This window comes from Pecten maximus, unplaced genomic scaffold (genome assembly GCF_902652985.1).
Source record: "Pecten maximus unplaced genomic scaffold, xPecMax1.1, whole genome shotgun sequence".
NCBI classification, from domain to species: domain Eukaryota; kingdom Metazoa; phylum Mollusca; class Bivalvia; order Pectinida; family Pectinidae; genus Pecten; species Pecten maximus.
The window spans coordinates 47,977-75,094 of NW_022979228.1; the positions used below are offsets into that span (position 1 = coordinate 47,977).

Here is a 27,118-nt window from a genome sequence, read left to right on the forward strand (position 1 = left end):
TGTCGTACAGTAACTTATTTGAAAGTTTTTTCCCATCTGTGTTAAATGAAATGAATAGACTCGCTCCTGAAATCAGTAATATTCACTCCACTAATCAATTTAAAAAACTTTTAAATAACAATCACCATATTATATTCACTACAACTGATGTATTTAAATATTCTGGCCGGCGTGATATAAACATTATTCTATGCCAATTAAGAAACAACGTAAGTAATCTAAATTACGACCGTTTTAATGATCATCTAATTGAATCTCCAATGTGTCAATGCAATCAATCTGTTGAAACTATATCACATTATTTCTTTGAATGTAATTTATATCAAAATCCTCGTCTAGTACTTATACAACATTTAAATCATCCACATCATAATCATTTATGTACCAATGTCATTGTCAATGGATGTACTCTTTGTAGTAATATTCAAAATTTTAGCATCTTGACACATGTCTCAAATTTCATCCTGCAATCAAAGAGATTTTGACATCATGTCTGATGTATAATAATCTAACATTTTTAATATTTCTTTTTAACCCCTGGTGACTCCAATTATATAGCAATATGATTAAATAATTAAATAGACATCTAAATTCATGTTTAGAATATGTAATATGAAATTGAGTGAACAATGTCTATTTATTCTTGATTACAAAATACTAGTATACTTGATTAATGTAATAATGAACTCTGGGCAGTCTATTAACAATTTATCTTCTGTTAATCTATTTTATCTATAACCTTATTTGTTTGTGCTTATATGTAAGTGAGGTAATTCCTATAAAGGTCTTTTTGAAACAATCATTTTATTTTCAAGAGTTGGTGTAACTCTACTAACTTAATATGTTTCTATGGGATGAAATTGAATTTTGATCCTCTTCAGTGGATGGCTTGTGTGTTAAACATATGGACTTTGTGGCCTGTATCTGTTGGGGGAATAAACTCAATATCATCATATAGATACACCTACTTTACAAAATACACTATGTTTGAATATTCATTTACTAGTAGTAAATAATAAAGCAATTAGCTAAACTAAATATCCTAAGGGTTACTATTTAATGTTAAAATTAATAAATCCTTGTAATTATTAAGGAATTACCTCCCCTGATACCCTCACCAACCTTCCATATATGTATATAGGTCTGTGTTTGTTTACCATCTGTTAATTATAAGGAAAGGACTAAGATAGGCTATGCCTGATGTCCAATCCTATTGACTTAACATCCTGTCAATAAAATATGTTGAAATTGAAATGATATAATGTGGGATGATATGCTCTACTACGGGATGATATGATATAATATGGGATGATATGATATAATATGGGATGATATGATCTAATACGGGATGATATGATCTAATACGGGATGATATGATCTAATATGGGATGATATGATCTAATACGAGATGATATGATATAATATGGGATGATATGATCTACTACGGGATGATATGATATAATATGGGATGATATGATCTAATACGGGATGATATGATCTAATACGGGATGATATGCTCTTATATGGGATGATATGATATAATACGGAATGATATGATATAATATGGGATGATATGATCTAATACGGGATGATATGATCTAATATGGGATGATATGCTCTTATATGGGATGATATGATCTAATATGGGATGATATGATCTAATATGGGATGGATGATATGATCTAATATGGGATGGATGATATGATCTAATACGGGATGATATGATATAATATGGGATGATATGATAATCTAATATGGGATGATATGATCTAATATGGAATGGATGATATGATCTAATACGGGATGATATGATCTAATATGGGATGGATGATATGATCTAATACGGGATGATATGATATAATATGGGATGATATGATATAATATGGGATGATATGATATAATATGGGATGATATGATATAATATGGGATGATATGTTCTAATGCGGGATGATATGATCTAATATGGGATGATATGATCTAATATGGGATGATATGATCTAATATGGGATGATATGATATAATATGGGATGATATGATCTAATATGGGATGGATGATATGATCTAATATGGGATGGATGATATGATCTAATATGGGATGGATGATATGATCTATTAAGGGATGATATGATATAATATGGGATGATGTGATCTAATATGGGATGGATGATATGATCTAATATGGGATGGATGATATGATCTAATACGGGATGATGTGCTCTAATATGGGATGATATGATCTAATATGGGATGATATGATCTAATATGGGATGGATGATATGATCTAATATGGGATGATATGATATAATATGGGATGATATGATCTAATATGGGATGATATGATATAATACGGGATGATATGATCTAATACGGAATGATATGATATAGTATGGGATGATATGATCTAATACGGGATGATATGATCTAATACGGGATGATATGCTCTAATATGGGATGATATGATCTAATATGGGATGATATGATCTAATATGGGATGACATGATCTAATACGGGATGATATGATCTAATATGGGATGATATGATCTAATACGGGATGATATGATCTAATACGGGATGATATGATCTAATATGGGAGGATATGATCTAATACGGGATGATATGATCTAATATGGGATGATATGCTCTTATATGGGATGATATGATCTAATATGGGATGATATGATATAATATGGGATGATATGATATGATCTAATATGGGATGATATGATCTAATATGGAATGGATGATATGATCTAATACGGGATGATATGATCTAATATGGGATGGATGATATGATCTAATACGGGATGATATGATATAATATGGGATGATATGATATAATATGGGATGATATGATATAATATGGGATGATATGATATAATATGGGATGATATGTTCTAATGCGGGATGATATGATCTAATATGGGATGATATGATCTAATATGGGATGATATGATCTAATATGGGATGATATGATATAATATGGGATGATATGATCTAATATGGGATGGATGATATGATCTAATATGGGATGGATGATATGATCTATTAAGGGATGATATGATATAATATGGGATGATGTGATCTAATATGGGATGGATGATATGATCTAATACGGGATGATGTGCTCTAATATGGGATGATATGATCTAATATGGGATGATATGATCTAATATGGGATGGATGATATGATCTAATATGGGATGATATGATATAATATGGGATGATATGATCTAATATGGGATGATATGATATAATACGGGATGATATGATCTAATACGGAATGATATGATATAATATGGGATGGATGATATGATCTAATACGGGATGATATGATATAATATGGGATGATATGATATGATCTAATATGGGATGGATGATATGATCTAATACGGGATGATATGATCTAATATGGGATGGATGATATGATCTAATACGGGATGATATGATATAATATGGGATGATATGATATAATATGGGATGATATGATATAATATGGGATGATATGATATAATATGGGATGATATGTTCTAATGCGGGATGATATGATCTAATATGGGATGATATGATCTAATATGGGATGATATGATCTAATATGGGATGATATGATCTAATATGGGATGATATGATATAATATGGGATGATATGATCTAATATGGGATGGATGATATGATCTAATATGGGATGGATGATATGATCTAATATGGGATGATATGATCTAATATGGGATGATATGATATAATATGGGATGATATGATCTAATATGGGATGGATGATATGATCTAATATGGGATGGATGATATGCTATAATACGGGATGATATGATCTAATATGGGAGGATATGATCTAATACGGGATGATATGATCTAATATGGGATGATATGCTCTTATATGGGATGATATGATCTAATATGGGATGATATGATATAATATGGGATGATATGATATGATCTAATATGGGATTATATGATCTAATATGGAATGGATGATATGATCTAATACGGGATGATATGATCTAATATGGGATGGATGATATGATCTAATACGGGATGATATGATATAATATGGGATGATATGATATAATATGGGATGATATGATATAATATGGGATGATATGATATAATATGGGATGATATGTTCTTATGCGGGATGATATGATCTAATATGGGATGATATGATCTAATATGGGATGATATGATCTAATATGGGATGATATGATATAATATGGGATGATATGATCTAATATGGGATGGATGATATGATCTAATATGGGATGGATGATATGATCTATTAAGGGATGATATGATATAATATGGGATGATGTGATCTAATATGGGATGGATGATATGATCTAATACGGGATGATGTGCTCTAATATGGGATGATATGATCTAATATGGGATGATATGATCTAATATGGGATGGATGATATGATCTAATATGGGATGATATGATATAATATGGGATGATATGATCTAATATGGGATGATATGATATAATATGGGATGGATGATATGATCTAATATGGGATGATATGATATAATACGGGATGATATGATCTAATACGGAATGATATGATATAATATGGGATGGATGATATGATCTAATACGGGATGATATGATATAATATGGGATGATATGATCTAATATGGGATGATATGATATAATATGGGATGGATGATATGATCTAATATGGGATGATATGATATAATACGGGATGATATGATCTAATACGGGATGATATGATCTAATATGGAATGGATGATATGATCTAATACGGGATGATATGATCTAATATGGGATGGATGATATGATCTAATACGGGATGATATGATATAATATGGGATGATATGATATAATATGGGATGATATGATATAATATGGGATGATATGTTCTAATGCGGGATGATATGATCTAATATGGGATGATATGATCTAATATGGGATGATATGATCTAATATGGGATGATATGATATAATATGGGATGATATGATCTAATATGGGATGGATGATATGATCTAATATGGGATGGATGATATGATCTAATATGGGATGGATGATATGATCTATTAAGGGATGATATGATATAATATGGGATGATGTGATCTAATATGGGATGGATGATATGATCTAATATGGGATGGATGATATGATCTAATACGGGATGATGTGCTCTAATATGGGATGATATGATCTAATATGGGATTATATGATCTAATATGGGATGGATGATATGATCTAATATGGGATGATATGATATAATATGGGATGATATGATCTAATATGGGATGATATGATATAATACGGGATGATATGATCTAATACGGAATGATATGATATAATATGGGATGATATGATCTAATACGGGATGATATGATCTTATACGGGATGATATGCTCTAATATGGGATGATATGATCTAATATGGGATGATATGATCTAATATGGGATGACATGATCTAATACGGGATGATATGATCTAATATGGGATGATATGATCTAATACGGGATGATATGATCTAATACGGGATGATATGATCTAATATGGGATGATATGATATAATATGGGATGATATGATCTAATACGGGATGATATGATCTAATATGGGATGATATGCTCTAACACGGGATGATATGCTCTAATACGGGATGATATGATCTAATATGGGATGGATGATATGATCTAATATTATACCTCATTCATTTAAGTGCCTATTTGAGTCTAGTAGTTGCTCCGGTCCATATATAGTATATGGCCCGGAGTCAAGGGCCGAAGTCCTTGACTCCGGGCCGACGCTATATGAAAATGACGTCATAATACCAAGTTGACGTCGTCATATTATGACGTCATCATTTCAGACATTTCAGACGCTATATGATTAAGAACAACTTGTTGTTTATTTTTTCCATGTCATGTTGGTCATATTCGGTATAATATAACAAATATTGCATGTCACTTCGGCAATATGGGAGTTTATGGACTGGTCAGTCACCCAAATATATGTATATGGACCTCAGCTTCGCTTCGGTCCATATACATATATTTGGGTGACTGACCAGTCCATAAACTCCCATATTGCCCTCAGTGCCATGCAATATTTGTTAAATATGGGATGATATGATCTAATATGGGATGATATGATATAATACTGGATGATATGTTCTATATACATTATCCAACTAATACGGGATGATATGATCTAATATGGGATGATATGATCTAATATGGGATATGTTTTTTGTTACCAGCTTTAATTACGGTCGATTATTGGCGCTTTGCTAGATCTAATTATTTTTCTAGGGATTCTTGTCATGGCTATCCAATTACATTTCTATTATCATATTTTAACAATATATCATATTTCCTTGTATCACTTTTTATATTTTTATCCTGTTGTAATGATATCGAAAGAAATCCTGGACCTCCACATAACTTAAACCTAGTTTACTTAAATGTGCGTTCTCTCAGTAATAAGATATCAATTATTGAAGCTGAATTTGAAAATATTGATATTGTATGTATAACTGAATCTCATCTAAATCAACAGATATCTGATGTCGACATTCGATTACAAACCTTTAGTAATAAACTTTTTAGGAAAGATAGAAGTACAGGTCCTGGTGGTGGAATTATAGTTTATCATAAAGATGATGTCGTTATAAACAGAAGATTGGAATTAGAGCGAGATGATATTGAATTACTCTGGCTCGAGGTTCGTGTAGATAATCATAAATTTCTTCTTGGTTGTATCTATAGACCTGATAATAATGTTGATTACTGGGTCAAATTAGATGACTCATTAACTAGAGCTACTGATACTTCATTGGATGTTATACTAACAGGTGATATTAATATAGACATGTTGAATATTCCATTAAACGATCACTTGTCAAGACTACTTATTAAACATAACTTATCTAGCCTTATTAGTGAACCTACAAGAATAACGCCTGATAGTGCCACATCCATTGATGTAATCTTTACTAATAATCTGAACCTAATTAAAAACACTCATGTAAGTCCACCATTCTGCAGTGACCACTCTCCAGTCCATAAAATTTCTTTTACTTTATTCAAACAAGCAAGCTATAAAAAAAACCCTATTAAAATATGATGAGGCTGACTTTGACAGTATAAATAATGCTCTCCTCAATATTGATTGGTTGAACATTTCATCAAATCAAGACTCTAACACATTCAACTCCTTTATACTTGATTCAATTACTAAGCAAGTCAATACTTTCATTCCTTCAAAAGTTATAACTATACGTCCAAATGATAAGCCTTGGTTGAATAACATTATCAGACTGAAAATTAGACAACGTAATAGAATACATAAAAATGCAAAACTAACAAATAAGTAACCCCCACTTTTGGGAGAGATTTAGATTTTTAAGGAATGAAACGATTGACTTAATTCGTGAAGCAAAGGGGAATTATATTAAAACTCTTGAAAACTCTTTAAATGAAAACACATTCCCTTCAGACAAGTGGTGGAAGATAGCAAAGTCTATTACTAACTTCTCAAATAAATCTACATCGATTCCTCCTCTTGAATCCAATGAACAACTTATCTCTCATCCTATTGATAAAGCAGAGCTCCTCAACAATCACTTTACTAATATTTCAACATCATCACCTGATCTTGAGTTGCCCCAGACAGCACAACCATATGCTCTCCACTCCTTAACTAATATTCATGTCACTGAGCAAGATGTAATTGACCAACTTAGTATCCTCAATGTAAACAAACCACTTGGCCTGATGGTATTGTTCCTAAAATTGTAAAAAAAGCTTAGTAACTCTCTTATTCTACATCTTAGTATTCTTTTCAACAAAACCCTAGAATCAGGAGTACTGCCATATAGTTGGAAACAATCAAACATAAATGCTATATATAAAGGAAGTGGGTCATCTAATGATGTTTTAAACTATAGGCCAATATCTATAACTTCATGTTTCAGTAAAATAATGGAAAAAATTATATTTAAATATCTTTTTAATTATTCAATTGAAAATTCAATCTTAACAAAACACCAGTCTGGTTTTATACCAGGGGATTCCACAGTTAATCAATTGTTGTTTATTTATAATGAGATATCTAGTAATGTGGACAAAGGAAAAGAGCTCAGGTTTATTTTCTGTGATGTAAGTAAAGCATTTGACAGAGTCTGGCATGAAGGTCTTATACAGAAGCTTAAAATGTATGGAATTGATGGAAATTTACTTTTATGGTTTCAAAATTATCTCTCAGACAGAATGCAAAGAGTCTCTACCGAAGGCTATCACTCTCAATTCAAAGTTGTAAATGCAGGGGTACCTCAAGGATCAGTTCTTGGACCTCTTCTCTTTCTCCTCTATATAAATATAAATGACATCACTGATAATGTTTAAACTAATATCAAACTTTTTGCTGATGATACTTCTTTGTATGTAATAATAGATGATAATCCAGCACAAGCAGCACAAGCTCTAGCAGATGATCTCTCTAATATTAATGAATGGGCAGGTATTTGGGACATTAATTTTAACCCTAACAAAACTAAATCAGTTATCTTTTCAAGAAAACACAACAAAGATCACCCTCCAATAACTTTCCAAAATAGACAAATTACAGACACAACAGTTCACAAACATCTTGGACTTAAACTACAAGAAGACGCAACATGGAAAGAACATATCCTTAATATATATAGAAAAGCATACAGTAGATTAAATATTCTTCGATACATAAAATTTAAAGTGAATCGTAAGTCTTTAATCAAAATATATACAGCATTTATAAGACCAATTTTAGAATATGCAGACATAATCTGGGATAACTGCACTCACCAATCAAAACAATTATTAGAATCTGTTCAGTTAGAAGCAGCCAGAATCATTACAGGTCTCAGATCAGGAACATCACACAATAAATTATATGAAGAAATTGGCTGGGAATCTCTATCAGATAGAAGAAATAAACACAAACATATAATGATGTACAAAAATAATTCATGGACTATCACCACAATACTTACAAGATATCCTTATTCCTTTTATTAACAACCAAAATGATAACCCGTATTCCCTAAGACAATCACGACTCTTCAATCCTCCTCTATGCAGAACTAACAATTACTTTGACAGTTTCTTCCCACAAATGTGCCGCATAACTAACAATGCTAATCCTGACCTCTTCAACTCTTCTTCTCTAGCAGCTTTTAAATGCAAACTTAATAATAATATTAATGCTGAATGCGAATCACTGCAAATTTTCAAATTTGAAGGAAATAGAAAGGCTAATATCATTATTTGTCAGCTTAGAAATTCATGTAGCAATTTAAATTTTGATTTGTTTAATGATCATTTGTTAAACTCTCCCACCTGTGCCTGTGATATTGAAAATGAAACTGTTTCACATTATTTCTTTGATTGTCCTAGGTATAATGCTATTAGACATTCTCTGTTTACCTCAGTAGATAGTTATGCAAATCATAACCATTCTAACATCAGCACTTTCTTACAAGGTTGCCCTGACTGTGATAAGTTTGTAAATATACAAATACTAAATGATGTTCAATTGTTCATTGGGAAATCGAGACGCTTTAATTTTAATTTCAAAATATTTTATTAACAATACACATATAAAATACAGTATTGTCAAAAGAATAAGACAACAGGCTAGGCCTATATAAGTCTTCTTCTGAAGATATTCCGGTTGGACCTGGCAGAAAGATGTTATGTTCCATATTTAGATACTAAAATTAATGATATATTGCTAGAAAAAGCACTATTGGTTACTGAATAGACGGTAGTATAGTATTAGTTATATCAAAATAGAAATAATTACAATTAATGGAATAATTCTCCAAAATAGAATTGGTAAATAGTTGAGTGGAAACATAACATATCAATGCCAGACCCAAAAATGAAAACTAGTATGTAATATATAGATACATATATGTACACACTAAGAACTCACTCACACATTCATTCACACATTTGTACTAGAGTGGTATAATGTTACAGTATTAAAATATAAGGATAAGAAACTTGCTGCAAATTTTATATGCATAATAACGTCAGAATTTTTACTACATGTAGTTTATCATGTATACATAGAAAAACGCTTTGAAGATTTAATATATAGATTAACATGATAAAGAATAGAATTATTTAAATGATAAGGTGCATTGATGATACCAGATACTAAACAGTGAAGATTTACATAACCTAACAAATTATAAATGGATGTAATATGATGTCTTGAATTGGAATATAAAGAACATTGAAAGAAAAAATGCACTGTATCCTCTTTAGGAGCACCACATGGACAGGAAGCATTATCAATCAGGTGATCTTGGAACCTATCATAATTAAGATCACTTTTAAAATTTCTAAGCTGGCATAAGATTATGTTAAGTTTTCTCGGAACAGAATTAATAAAAAAATCAGATACAGTAATATCAATAGTTGTTTTTAGTTTACGTTTAAAGGAAGAAATTGAGACAGAGTCCCTTAGGGAACTATCAAGTGCATTCCACATAGTCATAGTTGCTGGAAAGAAGCTTTTCATATAGCTATTAGTTCGTGCTTGAGGTACATTAAAGACTCTGTTATTTCTGAAGGTATATACATGTATATTGTTTACATTTAGAAATGGTTGTATTATATTGAAAAGATATGATGGAGTGTAATTATTAATAATTTTAAACATAAGCATTAGTTTATGGTTTCGTCTTCTTGTACTTAAAGACTCGAGTTGCGTTTCATTGTATAGAATGTGATGAGAAGTACCTCTTCTGAGACCCGTTATAATGCGCATAGCTTCAAGTTGGACAGATTCAAGAAGGTCAGATTCAGTTTGAGAACAATTGTCCCACACAACATCAGAGTATTCTAAAACTGGTCGTATATATGAAGTATATAAAGTTTTTAAGGTTTTCCTATCAACTAAATTTTTAAGAACACGAAGTATACTTAGCCTAGAGTTAGCTTTATGATAAATATTAGAAATATGATCTGCCCACGTACCTTTACTATTAAAGGTTAGACCTAAGTGGTTGTGATTATCATTTTGTACAATTGGGTTATTGTTAAAAAAAAGATGAGGGTGGTCAATGTTCAACCTACGACTGAAATTCATAGATATTGTTTTATTAGGATTGAAGAGAATTTGCCATTTATCAGCCCATTCAGAAATTGAAACTAAATCATCATTAAGCATTTTAGTAGGTGTATCTAGGTCATTATTATTGTGTACTATAACATAGAGGGAGGTGTCGTCAGCAAAGAGTTTTATATTAGAAGTTATATTATTGTTATCGAGACGCTTTAATCTCTATATGCTTTAAATATATAAGTCATGATATTATATATTATATATTATATTGTATTGTACTATGTTATATTATTTATACTTTAAATTTTAATGAATATGGAGTATATATGATTATAAATGTCCTGAAATATCCCTTCATCTTCATTGGTCACATGTGTCAGCAGTTGAGTTAGTTAAGTCTTGTATATATATGAAGTATAGCGTTTGCTAAACATTTTGAGTGATAGTAATTTTTTCTGACAATTTTTGATATAATATTTTACATTTATTTATATTATTTTCGCTTAATTATTGACAGGCACGACCTGTGCATACATGCACATGGACTTTTGGTCAATGCCTGTCAATAAATAATTCTTCTAGATAAAGTTCATCTTAAATATTATCAAATATTATGTATACATGTATATATAAGCAAAATGTATGAATGATGTGTGAATGTTTATGTTTGAGTTATCTCCCTTAAATGATAGTTATACATGTAATTTTTTCATTTCATAGTAAATTTATATTTTATTTTTATATTTATACATTACAATTGCCACCATAGGAGAGAATTTATATAGGCTTGGCCTGTTATTTTATCCTTTTGACAAATAACATCAAATGTCAATAAAATTTGTTGAAATGAAAAAAAAAAAGATCTAATACGGGATGATATGATATAATATGGGATGATATGATCTAATTTAGTTTAAACATATTTTATTGACATATAATAATGACAAAGGGATTAGTCAGCAAGTTTTTCCAACTTATAAACGACTTCTCCCATAATAATAACAAAATAATAAACAATAACAGTCACATGATTGCATATACAAATATTCCGAAATTCGATAAAGAAACGAAAATATAATGAGGAGAGAGAGAGAGAGAGAGAGAGAGAGGGGGGGGGGGGGGCGGCGGGAAGGAGGAGGAGATAGGTACATATAAAGTTAAATGACTGCATCGGGAAAGATCACGACATATAAATGTTTGGAATGAATTCAAATATACTTAATCGATAAGAAGAAAAAACATTTATATAGTATATGGATAAATGGAGCATTTTGGATTAAGTTTTTTTATTATAGGAAAGTAGTATGAAAAGAAGGGGGGGGGGGGGGGTAGGAAGTGATGATTAGTCGAATCTTCCCGACCTACTCAAGAAGTTTTGCACAACTTTGGCGATTTTTATATTGTCAGTTGAGGAGATATTCGTGTCACCATTGCAAAGTATATTTACATTAACAGGACCGTACCAGGTTAAATCAGCAATAAGAGTTCCTCTTAAGTTGTTATACAGGGGACAGTTAAAGAAAAAATGATAGGAATCTTCACAGGGATGTCCACATTGACAAGCAGGTGAATCAACGAGATTGGCTCTAAAAAGATCATAGCTTAGTGCACTTGCTCGATTTCTTATTCTGTTGTGTAGAATATTTAGTTTTCGAGGACCATAACTGATAAAATGCTTGTCATATATATTGTTTACTGTCATAGATTTTTTTAGATTAGATTTGAAGGAACTTAAGGTAGGCGAGTTTCTGATAGTGTTATGTAAATCATTCCAAAGTTTTGAAGTAGAAGGAAAGAAGGAGTTATTTGATAGTTGTAGACGAAAGTGTTGTTCCCTAAATAAATCTGCATTTCGTAAATTATAAGGAGCTATGTTGCCAATATACATTGGTAGTAGGTCGATAAGAAAAGTAGGTGCCAGATTATTTACTATAGAATAGAATAAGGAAAGTTTCCGAGCATCTCTTCTCTTCGAAAGGGGTAACCAACCGGTTTCCAGATATAAGAACTCTTTTTTTGTGAATATGGGCAGCCCTGTGACTATTCTTGCGGCCTCTAGATTTATCTTTTCTAATAACAATGAGTTTGTTGTACCGCAGTTGTCCCATACTTCACATGCATATTCAAGTAATGGTCGTATATATGTAAGGTACATTTTTTCTAATGTGTTCCTGTTTAAGATAAGTTTTAATTTACGGAGGGTGGCTATATATTTAGTTACTTTATTGACTATAGATTCTACATGTACGTTCCACTTACAATCATCAGAAAGAATGACTCCTAGGTGTTTATGGTGGTTTGTTATTTTAATCGGGGTATTGTCGAATGTAAAGGACGGAACAAAAGGAAGTTGTCTAGTTGATATTACGAGGGCCTCGGTTTTATTAGGATTAAAGGACATAAGCCATTCATTGGACCAAATTTCAAGTTTTAATAAGTCCCGTTTAGCCTCCATTTCTAAAAAAGGTTGAGGTCATATGACGCGTAGGATAGAGAAGTATCGTCAGCGAAAAGCCTAGATAGAGATGAAAGATTACAGGAAATATCATTTATGTATAGTAGAAAGAAAAGTGGACCAAGAACTGACCCTTGGAGGACACCAGCATTTATAGGCTTAAGAGAGGAAAGTGAATCATTGATAAATACAGCTTGTTTTCTTTTTTAAAGATAACTAGCCACCCAACGAAGAAGAGGTCCAGAGATACCATAATTGTCGAGTTTATGTAAGAGGCCTTTGTGCCACACGCGGTCAAATGCCTTAGAAAAATCACAAAAAATTAAGATAGAATGTTCATAATTTTCTAAGGAAGAAATGACTGAATGATATATTTCAATAAGTTGATGTGTTGTGGAGTGATTTGGTAGGAATCCAGACTGATACTTATAAATAAGGTCGTTTTCGATTAAAAAATTGTAGATATGCTTATATACTACACGCTCAAAAAGTTTACCTATACAACTTAGCAGCGAGATAGGTCTGTAATTGGAGACAATGCTTGCATCATTGGCCTTAAATATAGGCATGACATGAGCAATTTTCCAGCTCTCAGGAAATATACAAGATGACAAAGAATAATTGAATATAAAAGAAAGTGGTATAGAAATTTCACTTGAAAGTAATTGTAGCATTCTGTGGCTAATACCGTCAGGACCTGACGCTTTTTTAACATCTAGAATTTTTATAATGTCTTCAACTTCACTGGAAACTATATGTATTTCTGATAAAATAGAATCTGTCCTCTTTTCAAAAAAGGGTAATTCTTTATCTATGACATTTTCTGACTGGGTACACACAGAGCTAAAATAATTATTCAACAGTTCACATTTCCTATTGTTGTCATATATAATTTCATTTGTAGTACTATCAAGTAGGGGAGATATATCTGTGTTTTTTTTTTACCTCTGATAAGGTTTCCCAGAAGTTTCCAATACACTTTTGGGTTGTTATTACTATTGTCTATAACTGTGTTAATGTTTTCATAAAATATTTCTTTAGCGCCTTTATCATATTATTTACTTTATTCCTCATATGTTTGTATTTATTCTTATTGGACTCTGAATTATTATTAAACATTATTTTTTTAAGTCTGTCTCTTTTCCTTATATTACGTCTAACCATTCCATTCATCCACGGTTTATCACTGTCGCGTACTAGTATTTCTTTGGATGGTATACATTTATCAATAGCATCATGGAATTTTTCAGTAAAGAAATTACACATTTCATTAACATTTGAAAGATTGGTAAAAGTGTCAATCCAGGGAATACTGTTTATCATTCCTTTTAACTTATTAATATCAGTTTTATCATACAGCCACACTTTTCTTTTAAAATAATGTTTGATTTTAACAGGAATATTTATAATTGCGAAAACGGCATCATGGTCACTTATAGTTCGCTCAATGTCAATAACATCGGAAAAAATTACATTTACAGTATCACTTACAATGATAGGGTCAAGAAGGGTTGAGGAGGTATCGGTTTGTCTAGTGGGTTCGCTAATGACGTTGGTTAAATTATAATTGGACAAAACATCACATAGATCACCTCTGATGGGTTTAAGAAAATCAATATTTAAATCACCTGTAATTAATAGATTGGGCGTTTCTTCGAGTGCTGTTTCAATGGAATGTCGTAAATGATGCCACAAACCAGCGCCACTATAAGAGGGTGGCCTGTATACGTTACAGATTAGATACAAAGTATTACGTAATTTGATTTGAGACCATATCATTTCATCATGACCAAATTCGAGATCAATTCTCCGTTTAGCTACAAGTGTTTCAGAAAAGTATAGGGCAACACCTCCCCCAAACATGTTACGATCTTTGCGAAAGGGTTCCGAAAAACCATCGATTTGTATTGCATATGATCTAATATGGGATGATATGCTCTAATACGGGATGATATGATCTAATACGGGATGATATGATATAATACGGGATGATATGATCTAATACAGGATGATATGATTTAACACGGGATGATATGATCTAATACGGGATGATATGATCTAATATGGGATGATATGATCTGATATGGGATGATATGATCTGATATGGGATGATATGATCTAATATGGGATGATATGATCTAATATGGGATGATATGATCTAATACAGGATGATATGATTTAACACGGGATGATATGATCTAATACGGGATGATATGATATAATATGGGATGATATGATCTAATGTGGGATGATATGATCTAATACGAGATGATATGATCTAATACGGGATGATATGATCTAATACGGGATGATATGATCTAATATGGGATGATATGTTCCATATACATTATCCAACTAATACGGGATGATATGATATATATACATTATCCAACTAATACAGGATGATATGATCTAATGCGGGATGATATGATCTAATACAGGATGATATGATCTAATACGGGATGATATGATATAATGCGGGATGATATGATATAATACGGGATGATATGATATAATATGGGATGATATGATATAATACGGGATGATATGATCTGATATGGGATGATATGATCTAATATGGGATGATATGATATAATACGGGATGATATGATATAATACGGGATGATATGATCTAATACGGGATGATATGATATAATATGGGATGATATGATCTAATATGGGATGATATGTTCTATATACATTATCCAACTAATACAGGATGATATGATCTAATACGGGATGATATGATATAATACGGGATGATATGATATAATGCGGGATGATATGATCTAATATGGGATGATATGATATAATATGGGATGATATGATATAATATGGGATGATATGATCTAATATGGGATGATATGATCTAATACGGGATGATATGATCTAATATGGGATGATATGTTCTGATGCGGGATGATATGCTCTATATACAGGTATATTTGATGTTCCTAATACAGGAGTTGCCACAGGATGGTACTATAATTAATTATTTCTGGTAGAATGAAATTATTTACACATGTGAACAAAGAACTCAGCAAAACAAAATCTTTACCAAAGAAATCCTGAACTTTCAAAGAATTATATACATTCTGGTAAATTTTGATTTAATCTCAAATGAATCATATTGTAAACTTTCAATTCAATATTTCCACAGGGTACCGAAATATCATCAGGTTGCATATTGATAAGTGGCATTTCACTGCAGGTCACAGCCTTACACCTCAACTGATATTCTGATAAGAAAACACATTGACACAAACAGGTCAATTTGTCCTCAGAATAGCTTTTCTGTTTTAGTAGAAATAGGTCACACAAACTCATGGTTGTGCTTCAAAATAAGTGCTGCAAGCTCCATCCACTTCTTATACAGTATATTGATCTGAAGGTTTAAAATGTGCCATATTTGTACTTTGATATATAATTGTTTTCCTTTGATTTATTAATAAATATACTACTAGTAATTGATCACATAGAAAATATTCATTTATTGATGTTTGTTTACCAGTGAAATGTAACATGACATTGAGCATGTCTATTATCATGTCCAAACAGTGCTAACATTTTTTAGCTCACCTGGCTCGAAGGGCCGGTGAGTCTATGCCATGGTGCGGTGTCCATTGCCTGTTCGTCCGTCGTACGTTAACATTTGCTTGAAAGCGCTACTAGTCATAAAATACTGAATGGATTTTTACCACATTTGGTCAGAAAGGTCCCCAAGGGGCCATATGGGCAGGCCTATTTGCGGAAATTTCTTTAAATCGCTACTAGTCACAAAGTCATCGATGGATTTCAACTAATTTTGGTCAGAAACATCCTAGGGGGAAGGGAATATATTTTGCATAAATGGTGACTGACCCCCAAGGGGCCAAATGGGCAGGGCCCGATAGGGGAATTAGAGAGAAATTCCTTTAAATCGCTATTGTCATAAAATTATGAATGGATTGGAGCCCAATTTGGTCATTTGGTCAGAAATATCCTTGGTGGAAGGGGAACAGATTTTGAATAAATGGTGACACTGGCCCCAAGAGGGGCATGGCCCGATAGGGGAATTTGAGAGAAATTCCTTGAAATCGCTACTAGTCATAAAGTTATGAATGGGCTTGGGCCCAATTTTGTCAGAAACATCCTTGGGAGAAGGGGGGGGGGGGGGGGGGGGGGGGGGGGTGGATTTAGCATTAACGGTGACTCTGACACCAAGGGGTGAGAGGGGCAAGACCAAATAGGGAAAATAGAGTGGAAGTCCTTTAAATCACTACTAGTCATAAATGTTATGACTGGATTTGAACCCAATATGATCAGAAATATCCTAGGGGGAAGGGAAACAGATTTCGCATAAATGATGACACTGGCCCCAAGGAGCCAGAGGGTATGGGCCCGATAGGGGAAATAAATGTTAGTCTTAAATCACACGTAGTCATAAAGTACTGAATTGATTTTAACCAAATATAGTCAGAAATATCCTTGATGGAAAGGGAACAGATTTTGCATAAATGATGACTCTGACCCCCACAATGATATGAATATGATTCTGACTTCTATGTCATGATGATTTATTAGGTCATCTGACCCGAAGGGTCAGGATGACCTATGGTCATCATGTTTCGTCCGCCGTCCGCTGTTCGCCGTCCGCCGTGCGTAAACTTTTCACATTTCAAACTTCTTCTCAAGTTCCACCAGTGGGATTGAGCTGAAACTTGCCTGAAATGATGCTGGGATGGTCCCGACCAAGTGTTGTTATTTTTCGGGTCAGTCTGAAATCCAAGATGGCCGCCACAGCCGCAATTTTGAAAACACATTTGAAACTTCTTCTCGAGTTCCACCAGTGGGATTGAGCTGAAACTTGCCTGAAATGATCCTGAGATGATCCCGACCAAGTGTTGTTATTTTTCAGGTCGGTCAGATATTCAAGATGGCTGCCATGGCAACCATCTTGAAAAACACATTTTAAACTTCTCCAGTTCCACTGGTGCCATTGAGTTGGAAATTGTTGAAGATGTTAAGGAGGGAGAGCCAACAAAGTGTTGTTATTTTTCGGCTTCGTAAAAACTTTGACACGGCAGCCACGTCGGCCATTTTGTAACATGATTGCGCAATCACGGTTCTTCTGAACAACACCTATTTGAAACTTCTTTTCAAATTCCACCAGTGGGATTCACTTCTTACTTACCAAAAATGATCCTGAGATGGTCCTGACCAAGTGTTGTTATTTTTTAGGTCAGTCAGAAATCCAAGATGGCCGCCATGGCAACCGTCTTGAAAAAACCAATTTAAAACTTCTTCTTCAGTTCCACTGGTGCGATTGAGCTGGAAGTTGGTGAGGATGTTAAGGAGGGAGAGTCACCAAAGTGTTGTTATTTTTTGGCTTTGTAAAAACTTTGACATGGCAGCCACGTCGGCCATTTTGTAACATGATTGCGCAATCATGGTTCTTCTGAACAACACCTATTTGAAACTTCTTCTCAAATTCCGCCGATGGGATTCAGTTCTTACTTACCAAAAATGATCCTGAGATGGTCCTGACCAAGTGTTGTTATTTTTCAGGTCAGTCAGTAATCCAAGATGGCCGCCATGGCAACCATCTTGAAAAACACATTTTAAACTTCTTCTCCAGTTCCAATGGTGCAATTGAGCTGGAAACTGGTGAGGACGTTAAGGAAAGATAGTGAACAAAGTGTTGTTATTTTTTGGCATCGTTAAAACTTTGATATGGCAGCTAAGGTGGCCATTTTGTAACATGATTACGCAATCACGGTTTTCCTGAACTATTTGAAACTTCTTCTCAAATTCCACCAGGGGGATTCAGCTCTAACATACCAGAAATGATCTTTAGATGATCCTGGCTAAGTGTTGTTATTTATGGGTCAGTCAGAAATCCAAGATGGCCGCCATGGCAACCATCTTGAAAAACACATTTTAAACTTCTTCTCCAGTTCCACTGGTGCGATTGAGCTTGAAATTGGTGAGGATGTTAAGGAAGCAGAGCCAACAAAGTGTTGTTATTTTTTTGCCTCTGCCACGGCAGCCATTTTGTAACATGATTGCGCAATCATGGTTTTCCTGAACAACACCTATTTCAAACTTTTTTTCAAATTCGACCGGTGGGATTCAGCTCTTACTTACCAGAAATGATCCTGAGATAGTCTTGATCAAGTGCTATTTTTCGTGTTTATCCAAATTCCAAAATGGCCATCATGGCCATCAGTGCCACTATACCTGCTACAGAGAATACATACTACAATAGTATAATGTTCTTTAATTTAGAGTCAGATGACGGTTAAGGCCCTTGGGCCTCTTGTTTGATATGGTACAGTCTGATGTTTTTATTATAATTTATCACTTTGATAGTATTAATACATTTTACATATTATTGTATTGATGTGACAATGTACTATTGTCGGGAGAGGGCTTGTATAGACTATGCCTATTGCCTAATTCCCATTGTAGCAAAGATCTGCACAATAAAATATTCTGAAATGAAAAAAGTGGTACATTAGTAATACGTAGCTTGACTTGATTTGGAGGGAGAATTATTTCAATAAAGTGAGATTTTGTGGCATGAGAGAGGTCTTCGTGGAAGAAAGCTTTAAATATTGTCAGTCTCCTACCGAGGACGTGAAAGGTGACAACCTGCTAAGTATTGAATAGCACTATACATGTCGGAGTGTTGAAATTGAGGCAATCGCTTTCTTAAGGGCATCTTGGTTGAGCATACCCAGAGCTGTCAACATAAATAACAATAAATGATGGACTTTTTGTATCCTATCAACAATATAAGTCATAAATGAATTATCAAAGTACTCATTTAACTTTTTGAGAATTTCAAACATGATTGTGGGAGGCTGTACTTCCTGAAATCTACTTTTCAAAAAAGTTTTCAAAATTCCTAAAAATCAAAATAAGATTAACATTCCCTATGCAAGGGAGAGAATTGTAATTTATTTCACAATGAATATTAGCCACCTTTTCACTATTTTTTTTTTAAATATTAGACTTAAAATCATACATCTAATTGAATGTTAAATTATTGTGAATATATCTCATTATACATTTAGAAATAAGATACATTGTATATGCATTAAAACCTTGCCTTATCCTAACTGTAGTTTAGGGACACAATAGAAATACTTGACTTATGTCTTGTAGCATTATCCAAATAGAAAAGTTCCACAATGAAAACAGAGGATGTCGGCCGATATACACTGTCTGAAGTAGATACAAGAAACGTAAATTTGTTCAAAACAGCCAATCTTAAACTACAATATTTTATCTATTTTTAACCACTTAAAACAGTATATATCATTACCGGATCTTGCCATAATGACAATGTCGTTGATGATCGAGGGTTTAGGGGTGTTGTGCCAGATTTGGCAATCACGTGGTTTGACAACAAAGATGTCATCTTATCTAAGAGCTGGACAGGCTCAACATGACGACCTGAAACCTAATAGTTATAGATCCATAACTAAATCCGGATGGGTAGTGGAGCAAGGATGAAGACTAAAGCAGAGGCAGCTAAAGCAAGGCTTGTTTTTGTCCAGAAAGAGGCGGAACTCAAACGAAAAAAAGCGCTCTTAGCTGAGAGAGATTCCTAGGCTCGTGCCAAAACAGAGAGGGAGCGAGAAGAAATCGATGTAAATTTTTTTATTTATTTTTTTTTTTTTTTTTTTTTTTGATTAAAATTTTTTTTCAGGCAAAACAAGTTGATATTACAAATATGTCCTCTCACAGGAGGGCTTGCACACTTCATTCATATATTTCCACGCTACTTTTTTTCATATTCATTCTACTTGCCTATTATGTCTTTAAATCTGAAGCAGAAGCCACTGTATATGGTAACTTGATAATCAAGGATGAATGGAGGGCGTCAAGAGAATCTCTCAAGGTACCAGAGGGAGATCCAGTTGAAAGGACTAGACAATATGTGATTGAGAACAATGGCAACTTCGAGACTTATATAGAACAAGCGAAAGATTTCCAGCCCCCTGATCGGAATCATAGTCACGCACATTCTCATTCGTATGTAGACAGTGTGTATACATTGGTTTCCCAATGCATGATCAGGGCCTAGCCTGTTCACGTGTACATGTACATGTTATTGTCATCTGAATGAGAGTAGAATGTATATCATAAAGCCCCTGTGTCTGAGCATTCATCTCGAGGATTCTCGTAGGCGCATGCGCGGCCACATCGGCTCGCACACCCCAATCCCTCGCACGTTCATTCCTAACTATGACATGGACCAGGATGCATGAGTCCCCACTGATGGTTCCCAACTACCTGGTAAGACAGCACAACATATAAATATATATATATAATGCGTTTCTATTATATAGTATCATATATGCGTATTATATAAATTATATAAAGAACCTACTTTTATATCAATAATGTCCATTGGACTTATATTTGTCATATTTATTTGTAGGCTCTATATTTACCAGAAATATATAAGAAAACCCAACTACAGAGTTTGTGTTGTGAATACAAGTCTAAATATGGCGCCCAACGTGGGAGAATGATATAAAATTAACTAGAAAGCCAGTTTTAGTAAGTTCTAGTAAAGGCTTTTGTTTAAAACACCGTCACGACCTGCTCCAGCAGTTTGGTTTGAGTATAGATTTTTGTTGCAAAGCTGGGGGCACGTTTGATTACGGTTTAGATTTCCTACGAAAAATCTAAATTATATAGTAGGTAAATACAAGTCAATTGTTTTGTATATTTGGCTTGGTACTTGTGACCTCACTAACAAGAGGGGCAAGTTTATTTATTTGTCACATCCTACTGATGATGAATGTTCTGCTTTTATTCAGACAAAGTTGGATCAATTTGTGGAACTTTGTATTAGAAATCCTCAAGTAAAACTAGTGTTTCTTGAGATTCCACCTTATTCTATTAAGGACTGGAATTTGGCTAAGGGGTATTTAGACTCCAAGGCTTTAGTACTAGCTGAACAGGATATAGTCCTGGCCAGGAGAATTGACATTCTAAATAACACAATAAAGTTTGTTAACACCAATATTAACCCTGAGGGTAATGTGTATTCCCTGAATTTCAAATCAGATCTTCTTCTTTACAAACGAGCGGGTAAAGCCCCTACTGTCAATTTTCGTTTGTTCAGGGACGGTGTACATCCTGTAGAACTGTTAGCTCGTTCTTGGATGAAGAGGTTCGTTAGTAAAATTATCATTGATTGTCAGTAATAAATCATGTCTGAGGTTGAACATTCAGAGGGGGAGGTGGTCAAATCTAAGGTTAGAGATCAAGCGGATGACAGTGCTGACAAGGGCAATCCGATCAGCCAATAAATGGGAAAGCTAATCTTAAAGATGAGGTAGATGATCAGACTAGTCCTTTCCTGAAAGGCAGTACCAGTGCTCTATCTGAGGAGGACATGGTAAAACTGCTTATTGCCTCTGGCAAATACCGGTTGATGCCGGTGAAGGAGGAAATAAGTTTCAGAGCTGATAAGGCTCCAAAGCCTAAACCCTCTGCCTCTGCTAGTATACCTCTGTTACCGAGAGGTAGGACCAGTTCATTTTTTGCTGATAATTCTGGTATAGACGATACCACTATGGGTAGAGTTTCAAGTCACAATTTTCCCAAGATACCCCTGTTCTCTGGTAGTGACCCTACACCTAAAGGCGAGGTGAATTACCAGGAATGGCGATATGAGATCCGTTGCTTACACGGGGATGATGAAATCACCGCAAGTACTTTAGTGCAAGCAATACGTCGCTCATTAAGGGGAACTGCCAGGAGAATGCTAATTTCCCTGGGAGAGAGGCCTACCATTGCTGATATACTCCGCAAGTTGGATACCCTATTTGGGGATATATCAACCCATGGTATGTTAATGCAGGAGTTTTTCAACTCGTCGCAAAGACAGGGTGAGTCTGTAACTGATTTTGGTTGCAGATTAGAAACCCTGTTACAGACTGCAATTGACAATGGGTCTCTACAGCAATCATCTAAAAATGATATGCTGAGGGACAAATTCTGGACATCCCTACGTTCAGAAAAGCTAAAGAGCCAGACACGTCATAAGTATGACTCATTACAAGATTATGATGAGCTTTTACGTGAGATACGTGTTGTAGAGAAGGAAATTTCTTTGTCGGAGTCTGGCGTAGCAGGTAAGAGTGATACTGACAAACAGGGTAAAAAAGGTCAAAGTCATGCTGTCACTTGTGAAGTAGACCAACAGTATGCTTCAAGTTCCAACATAGGAAAAGAGGAGCAGAAATTTAAGGACCTTGAGGAAAATCTTCTTTCCAAACTTAGTAGTGTTACATCCAACAAAGATGAGCAGAAGTCAAAGAACAGCTATAGGGGTCGAGGTCGTGGCAAAGATTACAAAGGTTACAAAGGTAACAAAGGTCACAAAAACAAAGATCAAAAGTCTGACCCAAAAGAGTAGCGGTCTCTGCATGTGGTCAAACAGAGGCCGGTGATGTAGCCAAGGGCCACAATATTGAAGTTTTGGATATACTTTTGGGACCCTCTAATGAGGCTCTCATATGTATTGAAGGTCAAAAGGTCAAAGGTCTAATTGACAGTGGTTCAATGATTTCTACTATATCAAGGACATTCTATGATAGTCTTTCAGATAAACCTCAATTACAGGAACTTACTTCCTTAAGCTTAGAGGTTAGAGTGGCTAATGGGTCACTGTTAAATTATCTAGGCTATATTGAGTGTACTGTCAGTCTACCATTTTTGTCGCAAGCTACATTCGACGTTTTATTACTTGTCGTACCAGATACCGATTACAACCATGAGTGTCCAGAGCTGTTGGGTACTAATGTAATACGTGTTGTAAAATCTTTAGCTTCAGATGATGCCGTTTTACCATCGGAATGGGAAACAGCTGTGTCCAGTATAACTTGTTCCTACTCTGTTAAAACTTTGAGCAGGAAACCAATTACTTTGGCTCCCTATGAGTCAATGGTTATTACTGGCATAGCAAGGGGACTTGACTCAAACATACAAAATTTTGTTACCGAAAATACCATTAACTCTGACCTGAAATATACAGTTTGTCCTCGTGTCATTAAGGTTCATAACAATGTGTCAAGTGTGAAAATTCCTGTAAAGGTATGTAATGTAACAGGTAAATCTGTTACTATTAAGCCAAAAAGTATAGTTTGCACTGCTAACCCAGTAAAAGTAGTGGATAATTTGGCTTCAGACCTACCAGCTGACACCAAACAAAATGTCAAATCTGTTCCTGAGGAACTAGGCATAGTAATTGACTATGAGAACCTTACTGACGAGCAACTGTTGAGGGCACGTCAAGTTCCTTTGACTTTGGTTGTACGGATCTTGTGAAACATCGCATTGACCTCATAGACGATAGACCATTTAAACAACCCTATCGCAAAATACCGCCTAGTATGTATGAGGAGGTCCGTCAGCATATCAAAGAAATGCATGATGCGGGGGTCATAAGAGAATCTAATAGTCCTTATAGTTCTAATGTTGTGTTAGTACGAAAAAAAGGATGGGTCATTACGATTCTGTATAGACTACCGTATGCTGAATTCTCGCACCCGCAAGGATGCTTATATGCTACCTCGCTTCGACGATACAGTCGACAGCCTGATCGGGTCACGTTTTTTTTCAAAACTTGACCTAAGATCGGGTTACTGGCAGGTCGAGGTCGAAGAATCCTCAAAACCGAAGACCGCGTTTTCTGTGGGTAACCTGGGTTTCTGGGAGACAAACAGAATGGGTTTTGGTTTGAGTTGTGCTCCAGCGTGTTTTCAGCGTCTCATGGAGAAATGCATGGGTGATATGCATCTTCAGGAGTGTCTAAACTTCTTGGATGATATTTTAATTTTTTCCATAACCTTTGACGAGCACCTTACCAGGTTAGAGTCAGTTTTTGCCAGACTAATGAAACACGGTCTCAAATTAAAACCCTCAAAATGTGAGTTTTTCAAGACATCAGTTACCTATCTTGGACATGTAGTCTCAGAAAAGGGTATAGCAACAGATCCCGGCAAGGTGTCTGCTGTAAAAGATTGGCCTCCGCCTAAGAACATTAAGGAGTTACGCCAGTTTTTGGGGTTTAGCGGTTACTATAGACGCTTTATTAAGGACTTTTCTAAGGTCGTACAGCCCCTTAACAAACTATTACAGGGTCATGACTTGACTAGGAAGTCTAAGGCTAAGTCTAAGTCTAAGACTAAGTCAAAGCCTAAGAAGAAGGCTGCTGAATGGGTGTGGGATGAACCACAGCAAACAGCTTTTGACACTGTAAAAGATAAACTGGTTAATCCTCCTGTTCTAGCTTATGCTGATTTCTCGAAACCATTTATTGTCTATACAGATGCTTGTGGCCTCGGTTTAGGGACTGTGCTCTATCAGAAACAAGATGGTGTAGAGAAAGTTATTGCATATGCAAGTCGCGGCTTAAGACCTCACATGAATCCTGATGTCATCAAGGCTGTTTGCCAATCTGCTGTCACTGTTGTCCCATTAATTGATTGTGTAGTGGGTGAAGCTGTGCCTCATGTGGCCAGTGAGTGTGCTGTTTTATCTGATACACTTGGCACAATTGATTGGCAGAAAGAACAGAAGGACGATAGAGACATAGCTAGAGTTTCTGAGCTCTTGAGAACCGGTTTTCATTCCAGGGGGAAAACACCCAAAAGTGAATCCCCATATGTCCAGAAACTGATGAGAACTTGGAGTAAGTTAGGTTTCCATGATGGGATCCTTTATAGAACCGCTTCTCTAAAGGGTCGAGATGTGAAACAGCTGGTGTTGCCAGAGAAATACCATTCCCTCGCCCTAAAGGGTGTACATGATGACACAGGTCACCAAGGTAAGGAACGAACACTCTGGTTAGCACGGCAGTGTTTCTATTGGCCAGGTCTAGGAAAGGATGTAGATAGGAAAATTGAGGGTTGTGAGCGCTGTGTTCTTCGTAAGACACCAGTAAAACCCATGGCCGAGTTAGTCCCTATAGTGACCACCAGACCAATGGAGTTAGTCTGCATAGACTTCCTTGGGGTGGATAAGTCCAAAGGTGGTTATGAGGATGTGTTAGTCATAACTGATCACTTTACAAGGTATGCCCAGGCCGTGCCTTGTCGCAACCAGAAAGCACATACTACAGCTAAGGCATTGTATGAGCACTTCATTGCGTTTTACAGCTTTCCGGAAAGACTGCATAGTGATCAGGGTCGTAACTTTGAGTCCAAAGTTATAACAGAACTCTGCAAGCTTGCAGGGGTTAAGAAGACCAGGTCTACTCCTTATCACCCTATGGGAAATGGCTCATCCGAGCGGTTTAACAGAACTCTCCTGGGTATGTTAGCTACCCTAGAGGATGAGAAAAAAACAGACTGGAAATCTTACATAGCCCCACTAGTCCAGGCATACAACGCCACTAAGAGTAGTGCCACCGGTTTTTCACCCCATTATTTAATGTTCGGTTGGCACCCTCGGTTATCAGTAGATGCCTACTTTGGTACTGATCCTGGTCAACAGGGAGCAGCAGACCACTCCTCCTATATTAGCAAACTGCGAAACAGGATGGAGTATGCTT

The 27,118-nt window shown here is 34.8% G+C and overlaps 1 protein-coding gene across 1 annotated transcript; it reads left to right on the forward strand.

Annotated features, from left to right (window-relative positions):
* Nucleotides 1-22,954: 22,954 nt before the first annotated feature.
* Nucleotides 22,955-23,980, forward strand: LOC117318359 (zinc finger CCHC domain-containing protein 12-like). The gene has a single exon (XM_033873362.1). The coding sequence runs from the start codon at nucleotides 22,955-22,957 to the stop codon at nucleotides 23,978-23,980; it is 1,026 nt and encodes a 341-aa protein (XP_033729253.1).
* The last annotated feature ends 3,138 nt before the right edge of the window (nucleotides 23,981-27,118 follow it).

What these genes read in the sequence shown, in the direction of transcription:
- LOC117318359 (XM_033873362.1), top strand. Translation starts at nt 22,955, where the DNA reads ATGGTAAAACTGCTTATTGCCTCTGGCAAATACCGGTTGATGCCGGTG.